Source organism: Xyrauchen texanus, chromosome 34 (assembly GCF_025860055.1).
Source record: "Xyrauchen texanus isolate HMW12.3.18 chromosome 34, RBS_HiC_50CHRs, whole genome shotgun sequence".
In the NCBI taxonomy this organism is placed as follows: Eukaryota; Metazoa; Chordata; class Actinopteri; order Cypriniformes; family Catostomidae; genus Xyrauchen; species Xyrauchen texanus.
This window is the reverse complement of record NC_068309.1, coordinates 27,125,957-27,153,332: the sequence shown is the minus strand read 5'-3', so window position 1 is coordinate 27,153,332 and position 27,376 is coordinate 27,125,957. Positions and strand designations below refer to the sequence as shown.

General features: G+C 38.6%; 1 protein-coding gene across 2 annotated transcripts; it reads right to left on the bottom strand.

Moving 5' to 3' along the window:
* Positions 1-19,238: 19,238 nt before the first annotated feature.
* On the bottom strand, positions 19,239-26,438 carry ddx52 (DEAD (Asp-Glu-Ala-Asp) box polypeptide 52). Of its 2 annotated transcripts, none has more exons than XM_052104474.1 (15): positions 26,347-26,438; positions 25,768-26,035; positions 25,503-25,651; positions 23,247-23,432; positions 22,993-23,136; positions 22,742-22,853; positions 22,388-22,460; positions 21,213-21,416; positions 20,996-21,086; positions 20,741-20,863; positions 20,353-20,503; positions 20,179-20,254; positions 19,999-20,070; positions 19,658-19,756; positions 19,239-19,377 (listed from the first exon to the last, which is right to left on the bottom strand). In XM_052104474.1, the coding sequence occupies exons 1-15, from the start codon at positions 26,431-26,433 to the stop codon at positions 19,314-19,316; spliced, it is 1,899 nt and encodes a 632-aa protein (XP_051960434.1). In that variant the 5' UTR covers positions 26,434-26,438; the 3' UTR covers positions 19,239-19,313. The 2 variants fall into 2 exon arrangements, with proteins under 2 accessions (XP_051960434.1, XP_051960435.1); XM_052104475.1 differs by having other exon boundaries at positions 25,789-26,035.
* Positions 26,439-27,376: the final 938 nt, after the last annotated feature.

Genomic DNA, 27,376 nt, shown 5'->3' with positions numbered 1-27,376 from the left:
ATTATGACTTGTGTGGTCATTCATGTGCAGCTTCCAAGTAGGAAAATCATATTTATGATCATTTGGATATCACGTGAAGGCAGCAAAAGGTCACTCGTGAAACATCTGTTATTTTTTTTTTGTTTATTTGTTGCTTGCTAAAATAAAATATTTCTCATAAAATACTGGTATTTTCACAGCCAAACTCAAGTGTCAAGAAGTGTATCAAGACTACAATTCACGCAGTGTAGCCCCACCCAGAACAAAATCGTATTGTTTCACAATCCCGTTCCTCATGATTGAGCATCAAACCTGGACGGGGGGTTAATTGTGGAAGTAGAGGGATGTTGCATATTAAATTACCAACACAACACATTTTAATCAAGACAACCATAAAAGGATGTTGTCTTGAGAAACATTGTGAAAATACAAGGTGTCATTTTAGTTTTACGCTCTTTAGCTGTGCAGTGTGGTACACATCAGAGCAAATCAGATTGGCTTCGATTTTGTTGGGTTACGCTCGGAGGACTCAGTAGAGTTGTGTGTGTGTGTGTGTGCGGCTTGACCTACAGTACATTATGGGGAAAATGGCCTCACAATATGTGAAAACCTGATATTTTCCCAGAGCAATGTCTAAGAACACAAGAAAACTTTAAAAAAAAAAAAAAAAAAAAAAAAATGTATGTTAATTTAAATTTAATGATTTCACATTTGTTTACATTTTCATGACTAGATTACCATTAATATCAAAGAAGAAAGATCTTGTGATGCAATCATATTCTAAACATCCCTGAATATTCATTTGCAATTGATGTCGATAAGAAACTAATTCCCCTGAGGTTTGTATTTATTCTGTTTATGATCTTTAGCAAGGTCTTCTACACTGGAAAGACAGAAGAAGTTTGTAAAGGGGTTCAATGGGAAGGAGGAGGCGAGAACCGGCTTTTCAATATAAATAATGGTTTAATATAAAACTTAAACAGAAGATAAACACACACACATGACGGACATCTCTCTCTCTCGTCACATCACTGTCTGCCATCGGCCTTTATCCCTCCCGGAGACTTAATTATCCTGATAAGGGACCGGGTGTGTATAATCACAACCCGGCCCCGCCCTCCACCCTGCCACAAAGTTGATGATGGGAAATGTCTCCATGTCAGATACCACTATTCCATCTTGACCCTCAGGGTTTTCCTTACAGTGGACAGAAATCTGAAAGACATTAGCCATACGTGTAGGCATTTGTGCCATACTTAGAACGCATTATAAGTAATTATAAAACAAGTATCTCTAAAGTGATATACCTTGGCCTGACCAACAGATGACAGTTCATCAACTTCAACCTCTTCGATGAGGGGGGTGCATTTCTCCCTTTGGTGAAGTTCTGGAACAAATTTGCAGCACCTTGTACCCTAATTTATTGAGAAACATTATTTTTTGCTATCTAAGTAAAAACACAAACTTTGCCATTTAAAATAAATAAGATGTTACAACTCAAATCTTGAAATTTTCTTTGTACAAAATTGAACAAAACACTTCAACGTTAGCATTCAATGCTAGTTCTGTCTTACCATAGCGAGGACAGCTTGTGCAAAGCTCTCTAATACAGTAAGTTATGAAAACTATATTTAATGAAGTATTTTGGTGACTGCTGTATTTGGAAAACACTCTGGTGTTTTTTGTCGATTATCTTTCTAGTGATTCTTTAGGCACTGTGGTCACCGACCAAACGGAAATCACAATCACACTTCCGGAATTATACAGGCGTGTCTAAATCAGCAACGTCAAGGATTTTTTGTTTTTGTTTGATTAAATACATTTTGCAAAAGAGTAATCTCATTAAAAAAAAAAGTTTGGTGATTTTTCTTTTCATAGGTCGCCAAATGTCTTAAAGCAGCAACGACAATAAACAAATCCAAACTCATCAAAATGTGCAAGTGTTTTACAGCACACACTCGATGAGAAGCTATGTGAGAAACGTGTGTAATTTAAAATCATGAAAACACACAAATGAAATCAAGAGCAACTTCAATATTAGCTTTGGTTGTTGTCCAGCTATTGTGCAGCTTTGAAAGAAGGAATCAAATAGAAGGAAAAAAACAAATCTCTTTTCTATGATAAAATGGTTGAATGAAAACCCTTACAGACAGCATTATTCATAACTGTACAGAGCAAAATTAATTTGCAGAGCAATATAAAAAATTACACATTACATTTGAAATAAAATGTAAAATATAAATCAATTCATATATATTGTGAGAATTTTCAAAATCATATTTTCATCTACATAAGCTCTTGATTTGTTTTTCTCAGCATTAAATTGGTAAGAAAATGTTTACATTAAAATAACTTTTATAGGTTTTATTGACAAACCAAACAACAACAAACTGTAACTACAACTCAATACATTAACAAATACTGTCATTTAGCAAATGTTGTATAAATCTTACAGAAATACATTATTGCAGGCATAACACTTTACCAGTTGCCACTGCACAAGCAGAAATGTGGAGTAAAAAATACTATTCTTCTATATGCATGTCATCCAATCTAACTCTGATTAAATTATTATAATAATATTTAATGGCAGGACTGAAAAAGCATGATTACTTGTAAGAACTCACCTATAAATTGCACACGTACATTCCAATTTAGTTCAAAAATAGTTGATCCAATTTAGTTCATTTTCATCTTTTTCTCATGGTCCGGTAGTAAAAATATATTACAGTGATAATAGAATCACAATTGAAGTTAAATAGAAAAATATACTGTATGAAGAAAACTAGAACAGGAGAAGTCTCAAACAGTGTAATAAGTATAATGGTAATTCTTCTAAGAGCCTCTAGTACATTGCTTTCAAATCGTGTCATCACTAACAGTTAATGTTATCTTTACCACATCACTGCAATGTTTACTGTTGCTAGATATTCTGCAGAACATTGGTTAAACACTCCTACATGGCTTGCATGTCATTTAGCACGTGAAGATAAGAAACTAGATTCCCAGAGCTTAACTATTGATGATTCATTTAAGCGAGTCAGCTTCACTGATGGAGTGGGGAAGGTCATTCCACCAACGTGGTAAGATGAAGCCAAAAGTCCGGGAAAGTGTTTTGGTGCCTCATTGTGTTGGTACAACAAGGGGACGTTCCTTAGCTGAACGCAGGCTTCTAGTGGGCGCATAGAAATTATTCTGCAGAAATGATTTTAGGTATACTGGAGCAGACCCAGCGACTGTTCTGTATGCCAGCATCAGAGTCTTGAATTTGATACGTGCATCAACCGGCAGCCAGTGAAGAGAGACAAGGAGTGGTGTAACACAGTGTTTCATCACTGTGCCATGGCCACTACTGTGCCATGAAAGATTGTCAGATGTGCCGTGGAAAATTATAAAATTCCACAAAATAAATAAATGCATGAAAACAGACATGTATAATTTCAGGGATCCAAACTCCTCACCTTTCTGAGAAATTTGCTGTTTTGAAACCATAATCGGTCACTTTTGTGATTGTGAAGAGCAATGATTAATGTGCAAAAGTGACTGACATTTATACACGTTAAGGGTCTTTCACATGACTCGTGTCAGCGCTGCAGAATACATTGAAGTCTATGAAGTGACATCACTTTACACCAAAGTGTTTTTCACACACACGTTTTTGCTTCATCAAGAGTACTAAGCAACAAGAAATATTTAAAAACTTTTACCTTAAATATTACCTTATCATTTACGAAAATCAGAGACCCCAGTTATTGAACTAATTTAACTTCACCAAGAAAATGCTTAGACCTAAACATAAACGAGTCCTTTTATTACTTTCTGCTATCAAAGCAACTGCAAGCTTTTTTCTGTCTTCCAAATACATGTTTTCAATGTTTATTTTGCACACCTCCCACTTTTTTCCATGGTAAAATCACCCCTCTGCAACTCTTGTCATGTCGAGGGCAATGCGGCACATGGCGCTGGGCTAAGCCTCCAGAACCAAATTAAAACTGCCACGAGAAGTCATCTGTCCGAGGCAGAGATGTACAATCTAATGACAATTGCCTCAGCATCAGTCTCCCTTGATGTGTTTACGTACAGACGAGCACCCAGTTTAAGTCGATGCGGACCAGGAGGAAGGTTTGTGTTGTCGATTGAGTTTTTTACGTGTTTTGTTCATATTTTAATCGTATTTGTTTTTTGTAATATTGCATTATTCATATGTCATGTTTTAGTGGCCTCCACTGTCACTGCGGGGGGAAAAACATTAATCTGCCTCGTGTGGAGTCTCTGTTGTTCATCTGTTCTCTTCATAAATAAATAAAAGCATAATCTGCTATATACTCATCCTGTAAGTTTGTGATTAAAAATGTGAACTAAAATAAAAGCTATTAAATGTCTTGTAATCATTAAAATATTAAAGGTAAAATGACGGGTAATAACAGATTTTGACAGAATTTTACGACCCTGTCCATCAAAATAACTGACGAAGAGAAAGTCTAACGCAAGCACTGTATGTGATTTTATTTATTTATTTATTTTTTCATAGCCGAATTTCAAACATTACAAGTAAACATGCTACTAAGATGGACAGAAAACATGGACAAGTTCTTGAAAAGAAAAAATATATCGTGGTGTGCTGTCAAATTATTTAGCTGTAAAAAGTGTGCCGTGGCAGTAAAAAGGTTGGGAAACACTGGTGTAACATGTGCTCTCTTTGGTTCATTAAAGACCAGACGTGCTAATGCATTCTGGATCATTTGCACGTGCAGGGAGGCCTGCAATGAGAGCATTACAGTAGTCCAGTCTAGTTATGACAAGTGACTGAACGAGCAGTTGTGTGGCATGTTCAGAGAGGAAGGGTCTTAATTCCTGATATTGTAGAGTGTAAGTCTACATGATCTTGCAGTCTTTGAGATGTGGTCTGTGAAATTTTGATTGTTATCGATGGTTACCCCTAGATTTCTGAACGTTTTGGAAGGCATTACTGTAGTTACACCCAACTGCAAGGTGATTGCTGGAAAGACAAGGTGTTCGGTCTTGGCTGAGTTAAGTTGCAGGTGGTGTTCCTTCATCCAGGCCAAGATGTCTGCCAAACAGGCAGAGATTTGAGCAGTCACTGTGGTTTTGTTGGGCTGGAAAGACAATGCGTCTGAACGATGGATCCCAATGATGCTGTGTATATAAAGAAGAGAAGTGGCCCAAGCACTGAACCCTGAGGTACCCCAGTAAGTATCTGATGTGGTTTGGACACCTTACCTCTCCAGGCTACCTTGAAGGACTTACCTGAGAGATAGAAATTAAACCAGTCAAGCACAGTTCCTTTGATGCCCAACGAAGAGTGTGTGGAAAGTAAGATCTAATGGTTGACTGTGTCAAAGACTGCAGAAAGGTCCAGCAGAATCAGGACGGATGATCTGGATTCAGCTTTCGCATGTCCTAGAGACTCAGTGTCAAACAGCAGGGTAGTCTCGGTGGAGTGTCCACTTTTGAAGCCTGACTGATTGTTACCCAGCAGCTTGTTCTGTGAGAGATGAAAACTGCCCTTTCAAGTGTTTTTCCCATGAATGTGATGAGAGAGACTGTCTGTAGTTTTCTACTTGTGTGGGGTTAAGTGCAGGTTTCTTCAGCAGCAGGGTTACTCGAGTCTGCTTAAATGTAGTGGGAAAAGTGCCTGTAGGTAGAAATGTGTTAATTATGTGTGTGAGGGCAGGTAGGATGGACGGAGAGATGGCCTGGAGAAGGTGAGAAGGAATGGGGTCAAGGGAACAAGTGGTTGGGTGGTGGAGTGGAGGAGTTTAGAGACCTCAGTGTCAGTCAGAGGAGAGAACATAGAGACAGAAGAGTTGCATACAGGAGACGGGTGTTTGACAGGGTGTGGTGCTGAGAATGTTTTGCTGATTGTTGGAACCTTATTATGAAAAATGTGATGAAGACATCTGCTGTCAGTGATGTGTCAGGCGGAGGAGGAGGAGGGCAGAGAAGTGTGTTGAATTTTTTAACAAGCTGCGAGTGTCTGTGGTGCTGTTGATCTTGTTCTGGTAATAGGACGTTTTTTTTTTTCAGATTTAACGTTATCTGAAAAAGTTGCAAGCAGAGACTGATACTTACCTGGATCTGCTGGATATTTAGATTTCCACCATCTCCTCTCAGCTGCCCTGAGGTCAGTCCGATATTCACGATGGACATCAGAGAGCCAGGGGCTGGGTGGTGTAGTATGTGCTAGCCTAGAGGAGAGAGGACAGATGATGTCTAGAGAGGTTGTTAAAGTAGAGCTTAGAGTGTCTGTGGCAGTGTTCACATCCAGGGTGGAAAATACATTTTGGATGGAGGTAGAGACAGCAGTTGAAAGATTACTGTAATGCTTTATTGCCTTTCCAAGATTCTTATTGGTCGACGCATGTCTATATCAGAGTGTTGCAGCAAATGTTGAAATGTTCTCAGCTTTAGGGCACCTACTGTACACATAAGAGGTAGTACTGCTTAGAATGAACCAGAATTAAAAACATTTCCTTTTTAGTCCCTGATCAAAATTATCTCAGAGTTTCCCAGTCGTAATTACAACTTGAGGAGACATCTATATGGAACTTCTAAGTGGAAAATTCGTATTTATGATAATTCCAATAGCACATGAAGACAGCATTATACATGGCATTGCTATGGGGTCTGGTTAAAACCTCAAACCTTTATTTTGGCAGAAATCTACTAGAACTTTAGTTTAGTTTAAAGACAGTCAGAATATGGTGAAATTCTATCATCTCCTCTTCTGTCCATAAAAACTGGGTGTGATAGGGTTTAGCATTTACATCTGTGGGTCATTCACCACTGTTTGGTGTGTTGTTGTCTCTGCTTTCCACCTTTCCTGTTGCTCCTCCCACTCTTCTCTAACAGGTACTGATACCACCTGTTTCCAATTGCCATTATGGAGTCCTTACCTGTTGTGATTAACCCGTGAGAGGATGATGCCAAGGAAATGTTTTTCATTTACTACTTCTTGTGTGTACAGTAGGTGCCCTAAAGCTGAGAACATTTCAACATTTGCTGCAATGCACTCTGATATAGACATGCGTCGACCAATAAGAATCTTGGAAAAGCATTAACGCAGTACAATAATCCAGTCTAGATATGACAAGAGACTCAACAAGGAGTTGTGCGGCATGTTCAGAGGAAGGGCCTTATCTTCCTGATGTTGTAGAGTGTAAATCTACATGACCAGGCTGTAGTTGACATACACTTTAAAGGAATGGATAGTTGTGTACACATTTTTACCTTATTTAATGATCAAGGGTACTAAAAACTGTGCAGGACTCGCCACTATCCAAGTGCCCTTTATGGATGTATTTTGAAAATTCTCTTTAGATTTCCAGTTCACAGAAACGCTAAGCTTTTCCCACTGGTTCTCATTGGGCTTTCACTTTCTTGTTTATGGTGGTTGAGTTACTCAAAATAGGAATTCATATTTACTCTCAGTTTCATGGATCATTTTTTTTATGGATTTTACTGAAGTTGAAGTTTCATCATTATTATATTAACAAAGATAAACTTGTGTTTTCACTTGTGTTTTTAGATTTCATAGCATTATCACTAGAATTATGAGTCCTAGATTAGTCTAATATAAGTCGATAAACATTGGTTAACAGTTATTTTAACTTGATCCTGGAGTTTCTGTGGAATTACCAAGGCAAGACCACATTTTCTCTGTTTCACCTCAGGACATTTCAGTTGGGATGGACATGTTTTCCTAATTAGTTGTCTATGAGTTGTAGTATTTTTTAAATGAATCATCAATAGTTAAGCTCTGGGAATCTAGTTTCTTATCTTCACGTGCTAAATGACATGCAAGCCATGTAGGAGTGTTTAACCAATGTTCTGCAGAATATCTAGCAACAGTAAACATTGCAGTGATGTGGTAAAGATAACATTAACTGTTAGTGATGACACGATTTGAAAGCAATGTACTAGAGGCTCTTAGAAGAATTACCATTATACTTATTACACTGTTTGAGACTTCTCCTGTTCTAGTTTTCTTCATACAGTATATTTTTCTATTTAACTTCAATTGTGATTCTATTATCACTGTAATATATTTTTACTACCGGACCATGAGAAAAAGATGAAAATGAACTAAATTGGATCAACTATTTTTGAACTAAATTGGAATGTACGTGTGCAATTTATAGGTGAGTTCTTACAAGTAATCATGCTTTTTCAGTCCTGCCATTAAATATTATTATAATAATTTAATCAGAGTTAGATTGGATGACATGCATATAGAAGAATAGTATTTTTTACTCCACATTTCTGCTTGTGCAGTGGCAACTGGTAAAGTGTTATGCCTGCAATAATGTATTTCTGTAAGATTTATACAACATTTGCTAAATGACAGTATTTGTTAATGTATTGAGTTGTAGTTACAGTTTGTTGTTGTTTGGTTTGTCAATAAAACCTATAAAAGTTATTTTAATGTAAACATTTTCTTACCAATTTAATGCTGAGAAAAACAAATCAAGAGCTTATGTAGATGAAAATATGATTTTGAAAATTCTCACAATATATATGATTTGATTTATATTTTACATTTTATTTCAAATGTAATGTGTCAATGTGATTTTTTTTTTATATTGCTCTGCAAATTAATTTTGCTCTGTACAGTTATGAATAATGCTGTCTGTAAGGGTTTTCATTCAACCATTTTATCATAGAAAAGAGATTTGTTTTTTTCCTTCTATTTGATTCCTTCTTTCAAAGCTGCACAATAGCTGGACAACAACCAAAGCTAATATTGAAGTTGCTCTTGATTTCATTTGTGTGTTTTCATGATTTTAAATTACACACGTTTCTCACATAGCTTCTCATCGAGTGTGTGCTGTAAAACACTTGCACATTTTGATGAGTTTGGATTTGTTTATTGTCGTTGCTGCTTTAAGACATTTGGCGACCTATGAAAAGAAAAATCACCAAACTTTTTTTTTTAATGAGATTACTCTTTTGCAAAATGTATTTAATCAAACAAAAACAAAAAATCCTTGACGTTGCTGATTTAGACACGCCTGTATAATTCGAAGTGTGATTGTGATTTCCGTTTGGTCGGTGACCACAGTGCCTAAAGAATCACTAGAAAGATAATCGACAAAAAACACCAGAGTGTTTTCCAAATACAGCAGTCACCAAAATACTTCATTAAATATAGTTTTCATAACTTACTGTATTAGAGAGCTTTGCACAAGCTGTCCTCGCTATGGTAAGACAGAACTAGCATTGAATGCTAACGTTGAAGTGTTTTGTTCAATTTTGTACAAAGAAAATTTCAAGATTTGAGTTGTAACATCTTATTTATTTTAAATGGCAAAGTTTGTGTTTTTACTTAGATAGCAAAAATAATGTTTCTCAATAAATTAGGGTACAAGGTGCTGCAAATTTGTTCCAGAACTTCACCAAAGGGAGAAATGCACCCCCTCATCGAAGAGGTTGAAGTTGATGAACTGTCATCTGTTGGTCAGGCCAAGGTATATCACTTTAGAGATACTTGTTTTATAATTACTTATAATGCGTTCTAAGTATGGCACAAATGCCTACACGTATGGCTAATGTCTTTCAGATTTCTGTCCACTGTAAGGAAAACCCTGAGGGTCAAGATGGAATAGTGGTATCTGACATGGAGACATTTCCCATCATCAACTTTGTGGCAGGGTGGAGGGCGGGGCCGGGTTGTGATTATACACACCCGGTCCCTTATCAGGATAATTAAGTCTCCGGGAGGGATAACGGCCGATGGCAGACAGTGATGTGACGAGAGAGAGAGATGTCCGTCATGTGTGTGTGTTTATCTTCTGTTTAAGTTTTATATTAAACCATTATTTATATTGAAAAGCCGGTTCTCGCCTCCTCCTTCCCATTGAACCCCTTTACAAACTTCTTCTGTCTTTCCAGTGTAGAAGACCTTGCTAAAGATCATAAACAGAATAAATACAAACCTCAGGGGAATTAGTTTCTTATCGACATCAATTGCAAATGAATATTCAGGGATGTTTAGAATATGATTGTATCACAAGATCTTTCTTCTTTGATATTAATGTATCTAGTCAAGAAAATGTAAACAAATGTGAAATCATTAAATTTAACTTAACATAATTTTTTTTTTTCTTATTTTTGTTCTTAGACATTGCTCTTGGAAAATATCAGGTTTTCCCACATCGTGAGGCAATTTTTCCCATAACGTTCTGTAGGTCAAACCGACACACACACACACACACACACACACACAACTCTACTGAGTCCTCCGAGCCCAACCCGACTAAATCGAAGCTAATCTGATTTGCTCGCATTTGCACCACACTGCACAGCTAACGAGCATGAAACTAAAAACATACCTTGTATTTTCACAATGTTTCTCAAGACAACATCCATTTACGGTTGTCTTGATGAAAATGTGTGGCATTGGTCATTTAATATGCAACATCCCTCTACTTCCACAATCAACCCCCTCGTCCAGGTTTGATGCTTAATAATGAGGGAACACAAAACTTATTGTGAGGGAAAGCAAAACTTATTTAGAAGGGAAAGCAAAACTATTGCGAGGGAATGCTAAATAATTGCGAGGGGATGCAAAACTTATTGCGAAGAGATGCAAAATGTATTGCGTGGGGACGCAAAAGTTATTGCGAAGGGACGCAAAACGTATTGTGAAGGGATGCAACACTATTGCGTGGGGACGCAAAACTTATTGCGAAGGGATGCAAAACTGTTGCGAGGGAACGCAAAACTTATTGCAAAGGGATGCAAAACGTATTGTGAAGGGATGCAACACTATTGCCAGGGGATGCAAACCTTATTGCGAAGGGATGCAAAACTGTTGCGAGGGAACGTAAAACTTATTGTGAAGGGATGCAACACTATTGCCAGGGGATGCAAACCTTATTGCGAAGGGATGCAAAACTGTTGCGAGGGAACGTAAAACTTATTGTGAAGGGATGCAACACTATTGCCAGGGGATGCAAACCTTATTGCGAAGGGAAAGCAAAACTGTTGCGAGGGAACATAAAACTTATTGCGAAGGGACGCAAAACGTATTGTGCGGGAACACAAAACTTATTGTGAAGGGATGCAAAACATATTGAGAGGGAACGCAAAACGTATTGTGAAGGGATGCAAAACTGTTACGAGGGAACACAAAACGTATTGTGAAGGGATGCAACACTATTGCGAAGGGATGCAAAACTTATTGCAAAGGGATGCAACACTATTGCGAGGGGATGCAAAACTTATTGCAAAGGGATGCAACAGTATTGCGAGGGGTTGCAACAGTATTGCGAGGGGATGCAAAACTTATTGCAAAGGGATGCAACAGTATTGCGAGGGGACGCAAAACTTATTGCGAAGGGATGCAAAACTGTTGCGAGGGGACACAAAACTTATTGCGAAGGGATGCAAAACTGTTGTGAGGGAACGTAAAACTTATTGTGAAGGGATGCAACACTATTGCGAAGGGACGCAAAACTGTTGCGAGAGGACGCAAAACTTATTGCGAAGGGATGCAAAACTGTTGCGAGGGAACGTAAAACTTATTGTGAAGGGATGCAACACTATTGCGAAGGGACGCAAAACTGTTGCGAGGGAACATAAAACTTATTGCGAAGGGACACAAAACGTATTGTGCGGGAACACAAACCTTATTGTGAAGGGATGCAAAACATATTGCGAGGGAACGTAAAACATATTGTGAAGGGATGCAAAACTGTTACGAGGGAACACAAAACTTATTGTGAAGGGATGCAACACTATTGCGAGGGGATGCAAAACTTATTGCGAAGGGATGCAAAACTGTTGCGAGGGAACGCAAAACTTATTGCGAAGGGATGCAACACTATTGCGAGGGGACACAACACATTTTGTGAAGGGATGCAACACTATTGCGAGGGAATGCAAAACTTATTGCGAAGAGATGCAAAACTGTTGCGAGGGAACGCAAAACTTATTGCAAAGGGATGCAAAACGTATTGTGAAGGGATGCAACACTATTGCCAGGGGATGCAAAACTTATTGCGAAGGGATGCAAAACTGTTGCGAGGGAACGTAAAACTTATTGTGAAGGGATACAACACTATTGCGAGGGGACACAACACATTTTGTGAAGGGATGCAACACTATTGCCAGGGGATGCAAAACTTATTGCGAAGGGATGCAAAACTGTTGCGAGGGAACGTAAAACTTACTGTGAAGGGATACAACACTATTGCCAGGGGATGCAAACCTTATTGCGAAGGGATGCAAAACTGTTGCGAGGGAACGTAAAACTTATTGTGAAGGGATGCAACACTATTGCGAAGGGACGCAAAACTGTTGCGAGGGAACGTAAAACTTATTGTGAAGGGATGCAACACTATTGCGAAGGGACGCAAAACGTATTGTGCGAGAACACAAAACTTATTGTGAAGGGATGCAAAACATATTGCGAGGGAACGCAAAACGTATTGTGAAGGGATGCAAAACTGTTACGAGGGGATGCAAAACTGTTACGAGGGAATGCAAAACTTATTGCAAAGGGAAGCAACACTATTGCGAGGGGATGCAAAACTTATTGCAAAGGGATGCAACACTATTGCGAGGGAAAGCAGAACTTATTGCGAAGGGACGCAAAACTGTTGCGAGGGAACACAAAGCGTATTGCGTGGGAATGCAAAACTTATTGCACGAGAAATCAAAACTTATTGCGTGGGGACACAAAGCGTATTGCGAAGGGATGCAACACTGTCTTAAACGTTTGTAAGTTTTTGTTAAATATCAATTTCTCATTGAAGTACATACATTTATTTTTTACTTCCGGAACCCAACTTTTTTTTGTCTGAATGAATAGCATGAAGCCTCCACATGCGCAATGTTTCCATGGTAACGCGCTTAACAAGCCATGTGATAAAATGCACAGATTGACTGTCTCAGATGCGGAGGCAACTGAGAGTCACTACGCCACCTTGAGGACCTAGAGTGTATTGGGAATGGGGCATTCTAAATTGGGGAGAAAAGGGGAGAAAATAAACAAATAAATAAATAAACAACTCAAAGGGACTTTTCAGCAGAACACTCTTTAGCTATATGCAGAAAAGGACAGCGACACTGTTTTAAGATTTTGCAGGTGCGATTCACCAAAAAGGGCTGAACAGTTGATCAGCTCGTGATGCGCGAATCGCTTGCACTTGCCGTGCGAGTCTCATTACACTTTAATAGCGTTTAGTCTCCCATTCAGCTGATGAAAACATGCTGTGTGAACATGACGATTACATCAAGATGTAGATTTGAATGCAGGTCAGGCGCAAAAAACTTCACATAATTAAAATAATCGGTTCCTCACTTGCTGTTGCTTGCGTGCTAGTGATAACCCCTCTGTGTGATTTTGAAAAATGTGTGACATAATATAAGAAATATTTAAGATTCCACACAATTTCCTGATCAGTAATCAAATAAGCAAATTTGTGACATTAACTGTGTTAACTCATTTTGTACTGAAGGATGGATTTTTTCTTTCATTAAAACACTTTCAATATGCTCTGTGAAAATTCATATGCAAGATTTTTCACATGCGGTTTTGCGTGAATTTTTTACTCAAAATGTTATGCTGATTATATAATTTGCAATGAAAAATAAACAATTAAAATAGAAAAATGCAAAATAGAAGCATTTTCACAATTGGACTCAAACTTTGGAAAATCACATACATGCGCATGTTTTTGTTTTGTTTTTTGGAGGGGGGTGGGGGGGCGTCTTTACAGCCATTGACCAGGAACATAAAAAATGGCACCCCATGATGGCACACCATCCTCCAGAAGCAGCGTAGGTTATTTTCCTCTCCATTCTCTAGGGTAGAAGGAGAAGAGACAAAAGGTTTGAGAACGGAGGCATGGAAGGAAGGTAAGATTTTGCAGTGAGGGAAAGCTGTAAATGATATGTGACTGGATTTATTTGATGGGTAATGGGAAAGGGCCCAATATAGCAGGGACTTAACTTCTTGGAAGGAAGTCGGTGATGGAAGTCCCGAGTTGATAGACAGACCAAGTCCCCTGGGTGATATTTAGGAGCTTCCAGCTGCTGGGCATCCACATGATGTTTGGTAGGTCTCACAGTCCTCTGGAGGCGGACATGGGTGGCGTTCACATTAACCAGTTATCGACTGGGATTTTTGGTAACACTCTGCCCATGGAAGGAACTGACTCCACTCCATCTGGTTTTTGTGCCAATAGGTCCATAAGAAAAGGGAGATTTCCTGGATGGTGCTCTTTGTCTGATCATTGGTCTGGGGGTGATAATCTGAGGAGAGACTGATGGAGACCCCAAAGAGGCGGAAGGAGTTATGCCACACTCTGGAGTTAAACTGGGACCCTCAATCAGAAACCATGTATTTTGGCAGGCCGACATTTCTGAACAGATCGTAGAACATGGCCTCTGCCGTCTCCATTGCTGTGTGGAGCTTTGACCAGCAGGCTTTTGAGAACAGATCCACTGCCACAAGGATGCAAGTACTGTTGTCAGATGGAGGGAGATTGGTTACAAAGTCCATGCCGATATGGGACCAGGTGCATTGAGGAACAGGAAGAGGTTGTAACTTTGCAAATGGAAGAGAAGTTGGAACCTTGGAGGCCATGTTGGGCCACCAGTATTTAGGCTGGACCAAAGCCAATGTTCGGGTTATCCCTGGATGTCCAAAACCGGATGTGCAGTGCAGCCATTTCAGTATGGGATAAAAAAGAGTTTTGGGGACATAGGTACGACCTGGTGGGCAAAAGCTGTGAACGACGCGATTTCCCGTTCAAAATCCCACTGAATGGGTTAATAATGACAGAAGTTGGGCTGATAGCTTAAGGGTCACAGGAAGGTGGTTCTGGAGAGTGGAGATGTGAGAGAGCGTCAGCTTTGGTGTTTTTGGAGCCCAGACGTTAGGTAACAGTGAATTGAAATCAGGTGAAGAGGTGGGCCCATCGTGCTTGCCGTGGATTGAGGCGTATGGCAGAGTGAAAGTACTTCAGGTTGCTGTGACTGGTGATGACTTGGAAGGGAACTGGGATCCCTCCACACATTGTCTCAACCCCTCCAAAGTCATTTTATGAGAATGGCCAAGAGCTCATGGTTTCCGATGTTGCAGTTCTGTTATGTGGTGGTGAGCTTCTTGGAGAAGAATGCACAGGGATTGAGTTCATGGTGGTTGCCATGGTATTGGGAGAGCACCACCCCTACCCTGCTCCAGAAGCACCACATTCATGTAGGCCTGAAACACTGACCAGGCTATATGGTTGTGATGAAGGGTGTCTTCCACTTGTCCCCCTTTCGGATTCTGATAAGACTGTAAGTACTGCGAAGGTTGAGTTTGGTGACATCAAGGTAGGTATGGTACTTGGAGGGGATGTCTCCCTGCTGCCAAGGGAATCACTTTCGATGGAGGTGGCTTGACAGGGAATGGAAAGGCAGTGAAGGTGACAATAATCCTTCCAGGATCGAATCTTCCCCATTGCCCATGAGATGACCGGTTTGTGATGTGTCAACCATGGCAGCCCCAGAATGACATTGGTGTTGGAGCTTTCCAGGATGAGGAAAGATAGGGTCTTCGAGTGATGGGTACAACTTGGAGAGGTTTGGTTTGATGGGTAATGGGACAAGGGACAAGGATGCAGGATTCCCGTCCTGTAAAATATAGGATCGTCCCATTTTTAAAGATAAAATTATGCGTCCGTATCGAGTCAATACAGGACGTGATTTGTCCCGTATTAAAGCTGGTCAGATGGCATTAAGGTGAAATCTTTCCAGATCGCTAATTTAACATTGATAAAACTGAATGTGCCTATGGTGGGTAAAGGTCCATCCGAAAAGTCCACAAATGGTGCTAAAACTGTGGATGTTTTTCTATATAAATGTTCATTAAGATAAAACAATGTATGAAAACAATCACTAAGTCATAAAGACAAGTACATGTGAAGGAAAGTTCTAATTTCAGCATGTAAGAAAAGTTATACAATTTTTATTTATAACGCATATTAACTCAATGCATTTATTGCAAAAGCTGTGGGAGGCGGCTTTAATCTTCAAATCAATCCTTGAAATGTCTTCCAAATGTCCCTACGTGAGGTTGGGTTTTTAGAGAAAATGACAAATGAGAAAACTAATTTTGACAAATTACACATTTATCCTTGGATAGTGACAGTTTGCTTGCTCTAACTGAAACTGAAAAAGTATGCAAGAACAGGATGCGGCACACTTGAGCAAAACCCAGCAGCACATCAAATTGAGCACATCACTTACTCAAATTGAGTAAGCAACAAACCACAGGTTCTTGTCTGAGTAGTTTGATTTGGTAAATATAAATGATAAATGGTCTGCACTTATATAGCGCGTTTTTTTTAACCTTAGAGGTTACCAAAACTCGTTACACTGTGTCACCCATTCACACACACACACTCATACACAAATGATGCTAGCCTGCCATTGGGAGCAACTTGGGGTTCAGTGTCTTGCCCAAGGACACTTCGGCATGGAGTTGTGTGGGCCAATTCTGCGATTAGCAGCCAACCCCCTCTACCACCTGAGCCACAGTTCCACATAAGTTCAACATAACAACTTCAATTTTAAATAAAATGTTGAATTACTCCACCTTCAGATCCATGCCTGATCAGCCATTGCAATTCATCCTAGGCTAACTATTTAATTATACCATGTCCTGTCCAGTTCTTTTCAGTGGTTAAACATCTCAATTCCAATGAGTGTTTTTCCTGAAATTATTGTATTTTGTAACATTTCTTTGCATTCTGAGTAGTTACAGTGGCAAGAAAAAGTATGTAAATGTGGAGGTGAGGTTGTGGTCGAGCGCCCCTCTGGGGAGAGAGAAAGATGAATTGTGATTAATTAACATCTCTATGTTCACAGTGAGAGTTGGGGGTGATAAAAAGATGGCCAGTTCACAGAGACAGACACACAGACCAGAGTCTTCGTATCTGTCCCTTGAGAGAGAGCTTTGTGTTTTGTGAAGCTAAAAAGCGGACTGTTTATTTGAGTGACGCTGAAAAGCCTTCTTGTGTTTTGAAGTGAAGCTGTAGAGTGATTGCTGGTTATTTGTGAATAACACGGACTCACGTGAACTATGGAAACCCGTTCCCACTTCCTCCTTTATCTGCTGAACTCAAACCTTTGTTAGAGTAAACCCTTTGGAATTACCTGCATTTATTTATAAATTTGATCTTCATCTTAGTTACAATAATGAACAAACACAATCTGTTTTATCTAATGATACAAATTATCGTATTGTTCTTGTACATATTACACGTATTATTCAAACATTCAATGTAGGTTGGAAAAAGAATGTGAACCCCTAGTCTAATGACGTCAACATAAGCTAATTAGAGTCAAGAGTTGGCAAACCTGGCATCCAATTAATGAAACAAGATTGGAGGTGTGGGCTAAAGCTACTTTAACTTATAAAAAGCACTCAAACATTTTGAGTTTGCTATTCACAAGAAGCATCTGCTGACATGGAACATGCCTTGCACAAAATGAGATCTCAGAAGACCTACGATCAAGAATTGTTATATCGTTATATCGAAGAGCTCTGATATTCATCTCTCCATAGCTAGAAAAACTGTATATAAATGGAGACGATTAGGTACACTCCATATAAGTAGCCGTGCAGACAATATGACTAAAAGGAGTCTGCTATACGTAAAACATTAAACAGGCATGGTGTCCGTAGCATTGCCACACACCTGAAGACTGCCAAAGACCACCTTGACACTCCACAACACTACTGAGAAACCTTTATGTGGACTGATGAAACTACGGTTGTGTTGTTTGGGAAGAACATGCAGCACTACGTAAGACGTAAAAAGGCCACTGCATACCAACATGAAAACATCACCCTAAAGTGAAGTACGGTTGAGGGACCATCATGATTTGGGGCTGCTTCGGGGCCTGGACCACTTAACATCATTGAGGTAAAAATTAATTCCTTCTGAATGTTGTGCAGGTCTAATCCACAGCTACTTGAAATGCTAGGTTGAAATTATTGGTGTCAAGTGTAGATCCACCAGTCATTGAATTCAAGGGTTCACTTACTTTTTCCACAGCACTGTGAATGTTTAATGGGATGTGTTCAATAAAAACATGAAAGATTACACTTACCGGCCACTTTATTAGGTACACCTGTGCATCAACAAATTCATGATAATATCTAATCAGCCGATTGTGTAGCAGCAGTGTAATGTATAAAATCATGCAGATATGGGTCAGGAGCTTCATTTAATGTTCATATCAAATATCAGAATTGGGAAAAATGTGATCTCAGTGATTTAGACTGTGACATGATTGTTGGTGCCAGATGGGCTGGTTTGAGTATTTCTGAAACTGCTGATCTCCTGGGATTTTCTCACACAACAGTCTCTAGAGTTTACTCAGAATGGTGCCAAAAACAAAAAACATCCAGTGAGCGGCAGTTCTGTGGACAAAAATGCCTTGTTGATGAGAGAGGTGAACGGAGACTGGCCAGAGTGGTTCGAGCTGAGAGAAAGACTACGGTAATTTAGATAACTGCTCTGTACAATTGTAGTGAACAGAATAGCATCTCAGATGACCGGTGAGCATATAATTGTTTGTGTGTTGTTAGCTAAAGCTCATTGTGTTTGTCTATACTTGTGACTTCGATTAAGATCACATTATATGACCAATTAATGCAGAAAACCAGCTAATAATAAAGGATTCACATACTTTTTTTTGCCAGTATATTACTAATTCCTGTAGTGATCAGCTATTTGTCTCAAATGTGAAACATTAATCCAAAGGTGTCAAACAGAGATATTATTGGATGAGATGGGACACTGGTGCTCATGAATGGGAGAAATCGAAATGCTGAAGACTGTACGAACGTCCGTCCCACATTAAAACTTAAGGAGCCTTTGTGATAGACATCGCCTGTTCGTTTTTGAGAATACGTATGCACATTAGCTGGACCAGCCTGTAAAATGTATGATGCCATTGTTGTCAGATTTTATTACTGATTTGAAACGTTACTTTCTTAAAATCTTGACAAACCGTTTTGGAGATTTCGGTCTTTCCCCATAAAATTAATGTGAAATTTTATTATTTTTATGCTGCCTTTATATGTTTTTTGGATCTTCTGAGTTGTATGTTGCATTGTTTAGGCCTACAGAGATAGTTGTAATGTTTTAGTGCTATGTGTTGGAAGTATATTTTTAACTCTGAAGAGCACTAAGAGCTATGATTGCCACAACAAGGAGAATTTTTACAGAAAATGGTTACATTTTTGTTTATTAGAGACAATAACATTAGTAAGAGGAAATAAGCAGTCTGTACAACGCGCTTGAATCTCAACTCTTTGAACTGATTTCTGATGTATCTCCACTTGCTTTTGTGGCTGATTTTCCTTTTTTCCTAGAAAACAAAAAAAGGTCAAAAACCACCATTATATACAAGTTACAAGAATATTTTACTATTATAATCACATTTTAAACTACTCAAATGTTTGCATCTACAGTCAAATAATTGTCAAAAAGCATAACACCCAAAATTGTTTTCCTCACAATGGTAGGATGATGAAAATCTCTCCTAAACGGAGTCAGAAACCATGTGACTGCAGTCCTGTCCTGTGATAATGAATCAAACTATTTTTACTATTCAATAAGGATTTTCTGCACTGAGGAAAAGAACATACCTTTTTCCCTTGAAAGGCTTTTTCTTCATGAGAAAACGAGGAGTTGTACGAATTGTTGACCGTCTTGGTGGCTTTTTTGCAAGCTGTCGTTTAACTTTCCTGTGAGGATAGAAATGTGAGATCATAAATTGCTATCGAACTTGTGATGATCCATAAAACAGTGTTTTACACATTTAGGCATGTGGTCTTTATCTCCAAACCATTGTAATGATCAAGGAACATATACTAGACTGATTCTTTCCAGTTTCACAAAAGTTGCGATAAGAAAAGTGGTAGAAAAAATGCAGGGTAAAAGAGACCCGAGGAAAGACAAACTGTATGTTATACAAGAGTAAACGCACCCCTTGATTTTCTTGAATCCCATCATGTAGTCAGGAACTGGACATCCAGCTTGCTTTATGACATTGGCAACGCTGATCCATATAAAAAAAAAATGAAAGTGAACAAAAGTTGAAATTCAGAGTTGTTTAATTTGCTTGCATTTCATCTAGTTGTACATTTTAAATAAGCTCTATTATTACCTGCGTAGGAGAGGTTTGTCATCCTCTGTGAAAAAAGTTATTGCCTTTCCTTTGTGCCCTGCTCTTCCTGTGCGCCCTATAAGGGGAAGAGATGAAAGAAACCCGGCTTAGTACAACCAAGGTGCACAATGTGAACTAATACACTACTCCGTTATTATATTATAGTAGACCAACCGATCCGGTGGATGTATTCTACAGCAGAGGTAGGGAAGTCGTAGTTGATGACCAGGTTGACACCCTTGAAGTCAATTCCACGAGCCAGGAGAGCCGTGCAGATCAGCACCCAGATCTTCCCTGAACGGAAACTACTGACAACATTGTCCCTCTAAAGAGAGGATCCATGAATAGATTAAGAAAAAGATGAGTTACTGAGGCCATATAAATGTGAGATACAAAAATCAAGGAATGCATTTGCAATACTTTAAGATGCACAAAATGCACAGACAAACTGTATAAACTATTTATACTTTTGATGGTAAGTCTCTCTACGAATGCTTTAAATGTGCTAATTAATGATTAATTACATTATTTTGGGAATGATAATACATTTTATTTCATCAACCTGCTGTTGCGTGCGATCTGCATGGATCACATCCACGTTTATTCCCTCATAAACCAGTTCATGGAACAGCTCTCGGGCACGCTCAATAGATTGCACAAACACCAACACAGGTGGCAGAAATCCCTGAAAGGAAAACATGTTATTCTGAACTCACCTATAAGACTCCTAACTATTGAAATTCAAACCTGTCTTCATTGGCATGAGGTAAGAACTGATATCTAATCATTTGATTGATGAAGTGATAACTTCACTGACCTTCTTTATAAGGTTTCTCATAGCCAGCAGTTTTCCGTTCTCTGAGCCCACAAAAAGCAGTTCCTGCTCCACTGTCTCAGCAGCAGAGTTCCTGTGGAAATAATCAACCATTGTGTTTTTTGTCTTAATGTTGCTGCACATGGTGCAAGCAGGAAACATCACAAAAAAAATATAATAAATGATCTCAAACCAAATTGACAAAGCAAAGTTCTGATACCTTGGTCCAATGTTAACAGAGACGAGATTGTCTAGGTTCAGCTGGCACCACTGCTCTACATCTGTGGCGAAGGTGGCACTGAAAAGAGCCCGGCGGATTTTGGGAGAGGAGCAGGCTAGAAAGATGGTGGCAAGCTGCTCCCTGAAACCTGTCTTGCCTTCCTCAAAGAGCTTGTCTGATTCATCTACCACCAGCCATTCAACACTACACACACCAGAGATAGAAAGATAAAATCATACTAGAGACAAAAACAATCAACCATCAGAATGGGAGAAAAATGTAATCTCAGTGATTTGGACTGTGGCATGATTGTTGGTGCCAGACGGGCTGGTTTGAGTCTTTCTGTAACTACTGATCTTCTGGGATTTTCATGCACAACAGTCTCTAGAGTTTACTCAGAATGGTGCCAAAAACATCCAGTGATCGGCAGTTCTGCAGACGGAAATAACTTGTTGATGAGAGAGGTCAACGGAGAATGGCCAGACTGGTTCAAGCTGACAAAGTCTCCAGTTACACAGATAACACTCTGTACAATTGTAGTGAGCAGAATAGCATCTCAGAATGCACAACACATTGAAACACCAGAAGACCACGTCAGGCACTTTATTAAGACCGTAGTGTTCCTAATCAAGTCCTCAGTGAGTGTATATGCAAATATATATAATTGTAGAGTGTAGGAATACCGGTTTGATTGCATCATTCACAGTGGATCAATGGTTGCTTGGTAAGACTTTCTGATTGCTGGAGAAAATTGTGGCTTTAGAGGAAGAATATACCATCGATTAACAACCTCAGAGCTCACGGTAGGTCAGTCATTAAAGGTTTATAAATTAACATTTAAAATATATGGGGGCCTGGGTAGCTCCATGAGTATAGACACTGACAACCAACCCTGGAGTCACTAGTTTGAATCCAGGGTGTGCTGAGTGACTCCTACGGTCTCAGAAGCGGAGGCAACTGAGACTTGTCCTCCGTCACCCGGATTGAGGTGAGTAGCCGCGCCACCACAAGGACCTACTAAGTAGTGGGAATTAGGCACTCCAAAATTGGGGAGAAAAGGGCATAAAAAAATAAATAAAAACCATTAAAAATATATGCGCCTACGAAGCACGACAGTAGTGGTTTATTGCTGCCCATCTTAAACTAAACTTCAGAGCGTTGCAATACAGACTTACCTTTTTAAGTCGACAGCAGGAGGGTCTTGATTCAGTAAGTATATCAATCTATTTGGAGTGGTAACCAATATATCTGCAAATAAAACATAAGAATAAGAAAGTGAATCACACTGAATCTCATCTACCAGCTTAATATTCAGAATCAACTATAAGTTACCTATTTTCAAGCTGATTTTCCATTAAAGTGTAAATACTGTGGCTCTATCAAAGCATTGCTAGAGTTGGGGCAGTGCAATCTGTTTGTCTAATCAACATCAGACATATGTTGCCTCTAATGGCAGAGAAATAACACCCATCACATTTAAAATAAACCAATATATTATCCAAGCGCTCATGTCAAAATGTTGCACATACCAAATTTCTTTGCCGATTTGGGACCGTATTTTTTAACTGCGTCAACTCCTTTATTGATAATGTGAACTCTGAAGCCCACTCCCTCAGACAGCTTGAGCAATTCTCTGTGGGTCTAAAAATCAAAACAAACTCTCTTTATAGCTATAGTTACATCAGTCAATGTTCAAACAGTGTTGATATTTTGCTGTACATGATTTTACTACATCAAAATTATCTACTTAGAACTGATTAACAGCAGGCTTAAAGTTTACCTGACTGGCAAGTTCTCTGGTAGGGGAGATGATGAGGGCTCTGAAGCCCTTATTGAGGGGCTGGCGAAGGTGGGCAAGCAGGGGCAGGCAGAAGGCCATAGTCTTACCAGAGCCCGTAGGAGCGCATGCCAGGATCTCTCTCCCCTAAAACTCAGAGATCAGTGGAGTCAATGATAAAACGCTCCAATTAAGGATGAGGAACAAGGAAAACTAAAACAATTATATTAGGTGTAAAATATGAACAGAAAACATACATGCATCATGAGAGGAACGGCCTGCATCTGAATGGGTGTGGGGGTTTGAAAACCAGCTGCCTTAATGTTCTGAATGACTCGTGGGTCCAGATCGTACTCATTCTGCAGCTCCTCAAAATTGCAGACGGGATCTGGGATGTCTGCCCCATGCACGTTAATCCGGTTTTTGTGCCGTATCTGATTCATCTAAAACAGACATTCAGTTAAAACAAGTGTTTTTTTCCATACCACCATCAGATCATCACATCAAGTAATGTAGATCCTAGGGGACACCCAACCCTGTTTGTTTCGGTTTCTCATCAACAAGTAATTTTAAGATCTACACCACTCCATCAATTGTGATATCAGTAACATGCATCAAACTGCATTTTTTCAATTTTGGTTCTTACAAATGGTAACCGGTTAGAACAAAAGAATAGTTTATAAGGTAATTTTTTTAAATGACAGTACCCTGTGCCAAAAACTGCATATGATCACCCTTATACCAGTTGTAGTGTGACCAGATCTCACAAGAGAAACGCGACCTGGTCTGTAAAAACAAGCTCAAAATAAGGGACTTGCCTAACCAAAATAAGCAATTAAATTCTTTCTCATGTGGGGTAATTATCAGCATAGAAAGCATTACAAGTATAGTATACAGCAGCCTGTATAAATGAAACTCTTTTTAACAAATGTATTCTTAATATTTAATACATACAAAATTCTCAAAATAATGTAATCTTACAGTTCAAACAAAATCAATGTTTAAACACTGACCCTTAACACTTACTTAGTTTAAAACAAAGGGTGACGCACTGCATTTCATTCACTCCACTGCATTTCATTGGCTCTGTACTTGTATTTTGCACAATTACAATAAAGTTGAATCTAATCTAATAATTTTATACCATGACTTTAACTATACATAAGTAATATTTACATTATATTCATGATGTTAGCCAGAGGGGAACTGGCCCCCACAGTGAGTCTGGTTTCTCCAAAGGTTATTTTTCTCCATTAATCTACATCTTATGGAGTTTTGTGTTCCTTGCCACCTTCAGCTTGCTCACTGGAGTTATAAATACAATTACTATTTAATTACTTATTTTTAAACACGATTAACAATCGTATTTTATCTAATTACACAATGATGTTTCATCAACATTATAGAAATTATAGTTTTATCGTCTGTTAATGCCTGATCTTCTGTAAAGTTACTTTGAAACGATCTGTGTTGTGAAAGGCACTATACAAATAAAATTGACTTGACTTAAAATATTTCAAATATACAATCTAAAATGTGCAATAAAGCATATTTTCTTGAACCGTTTTTTTATTTTTATTTCCTGATTATGTAAACAGACATTTAGATGATTTTATAGTTATCTGAAGCAGCTTTAAACATCTGCTTTTATTTAAACCAACACACAATCAGTAAAATTAAAGAAACAGTTAACCCAATAATTATAATTCTCTAAAAAGTTATAATTGTGTCTGTTCTCTCACAAAACTGATTGGTTCGCTTTAGAAGTCAGGAATTAAATGACTGGAGTCATATGAATTACTTTTATGCTGCCTCATTGTGCTTTTTGGAGCTTCATAGTTTTGGTCACCATTCACTTGCATTGTATAGACAAACACACATCATAACTCCATTAAAATATTTTTGTGTTCCACAGAAGAAAGTCATACGAATTTGAGATGACATAAGGGTGAGTAAAAGATGAGAGAATTATAATTGTTGGGTGAACAATCCCATTAATGGAGGCATCTAACAAGTCCGTATATCAGAATAAACACAGACAAGGCGATCAGGACCCCGACGCAAAACGAATATGAAATATTGGAAATTAAATGGCCATGAAATATTGATTTGAGTTGAAATTATTGTAATATGTGAGAAGAATGAGACCACGGAGTGATACAACAGACAAGAAACTAGCACAGCTATGTGGTAAATCGACTGACTGGTTTAGCAATCACAATACAAAAACATCTGACCACAGGATGTTCAAAAGAGCTGTGTTACAAGTAAAGGATGATGCACAGTCAGCCGGTCATTGTCACAAAATATACAGGAAAAAAGGGGGATCAGGACCCTGATGTAACTGACATGGCTACATAAATAAACATATGGGAAATGAATATTGATTGACTAATTTGAAATAGTAAGTTTAATCTTTTTTCTTGACAGAGATGATATGCGGTTACTGAACGCCACTACTGAGCAACCAGAATCAAGTATCCCATGTAAAAACAATAAGAACCCATCTGTACCTTCTCCTTATGAAGTTGCTTTAGTCTTTTCACTGAGGGCTTGCCTTTGGACTCTTTGTCTTTAGTCTTGGGATCCTTTGCCTTGTCTTGTGATGACATCCATTGGATCCCCACTCCCTCTTGCTCTCCACCACTGTTGGTCTCATGCTCTGTTTCAGGAGAGATTGAAAACCAATAACATTTGAATGGTAGTTGTGGCAAATTTGTCTATTGACAAATTTCCATTTCTCCTTAAACAATGTCCATATCAAAAGAGATCGTTTACCTTCAGGTTTCTTTTTATCACCTTTCCTTTTCTTGCGTGCTGCTTTCACTGGCTCATCCACTTTAGACCGTTTCCGTTTATCAGAGACCTGCTCTCCATCACCTCCCTCTTCCTCCAGTGCAGCATCATCATCATCGTCTTCATCTTCTCCTTCCTCCTCTTCCTCATTGAGCCTGGACTCCAGAGATGCGCTCTCATGTCTCTCTGTGCCAAAGAAACTGATACCAGCCAGCTGATTTGAGGTATCTTTGCGCTGTGATTTCACTACCTAAGAGAACACCACAATAATTAATCCTGAACAAACGAGCGTGTGTTTATTTAGTAAATCGAAATACAATAGTAGTCAGTTGTGCTATTTCCCTCGGCACCAAACTCAAGTTGGACTGTTACTATGTCACACAATTTGTTCAGGCACTCTCTTCGTGTTGTTAGCATTAGCATTTCCAGGCACATTCAATGGAAACTGGCAACACATGGTAGCCATGTGGCACCTTTTCTAATCCATGAATTTCCGTAATTTTATTTGACAATAACCTAAATATACCTTAACTTTATAATAAGCTTTACATGAAAACGTACCTTAAATCGCTCCGCATCTTTAGCAAACTTTTTCAGATCAAACTTTGCTCCAGCTCCAAGTTTTCTGAACAAGTCAAAGGCGTCCATTGAAACATCTTACAGACATGACTAGTCGATCTCGTATTTATAGATGACACCGGACCGGGGCTCGATTATTACGCCTTTATTTTATTTATTCCTCTTTTTTTTTAAGATTTTTTTTCTCAAAATGACATTAGTATAAAAGAAAGAAAGAAAGAAAGAAAGATAATACTTTTCTTCAAAATATATACCTTATTTAAGGGCAAATATATGATAAAGATGCAAAGTTAGGTGCTTTACAGCACAAATAATTTCTCAATTAAATTTAGTAAATTGTTATTCTTATCCATAATACATTTAAAAGACTTTCCATTTCAAACAGAATTAAGTGGCATTTTGGTCGGCAGAATATAAAAGTATACCACAGACTCCATCTTGTTTTTCTTTTTTGGTACATATGACACCTTTCTGAGATTTTGAGGATACATCACAGTTATAAAATAAATAAACCAAGTCTTCCTCATTTACACCACAACATATACATTTTTTTATCAATATCCATATATTTAGATAAAGCTGCATTACAGGGGTGAATTTTGTGCAGTATTATAAAGTACATTTCTTTCACCTTGTAAGTAATACGGAATAAATAAGGATTTAGCTAAGCTTTTTTCCAATCAATGTCAGAAACTTGAGCATTCATTGAGTTTTGATTGAAATATTTGTCTAATACATTTGTTGTTACAGGGGGAACTAAGCCATCCATATTAATAGTGTTTTACTTGTCCAGTCAAGTTCACTGTTGCATTACGTCAACATCATGTTACTGTAACTGAAAGTTCATTCAATGCCATGTTGCTGTTTTGTTACAAAATCACATTGGCACATTCTATTGGAATTGTCTTGCAGAAAACGTAAAGCCTATATATTGCATTTTGCTTTTTTGGCATAGAGTCCTTAAAAACAACCCGCAAAAGAAACACATTTTAGGAACGCATGTATTTAGCAG

Excerpts from the sequence above, each read along its gene's own strand:
- ddx52 (XM_052104474.1), bottom strand. The coding sequence starts at position 26,433 with ATGGACGCCTTTGACTTGTTCAGAAAACTTGGAGCTGGAGCAAAGTTT. Across the intron at positions 22,854-22,992 it reads CCAGAGAACTTGCCAGTCAG|ACCCACAGAGAATTGCTCAA; the intron begins GTAAACTTTAAG and ends TTTGATTTTTAG. Across the intron at positions 19,378-19,657 it reads AAGCCTTTCAAGGGAAAAAG|GAAAAAAGGAAAATCAGCCA; the intron begins GTATGTTCTTTT and ends TTTGTTTTCTAG.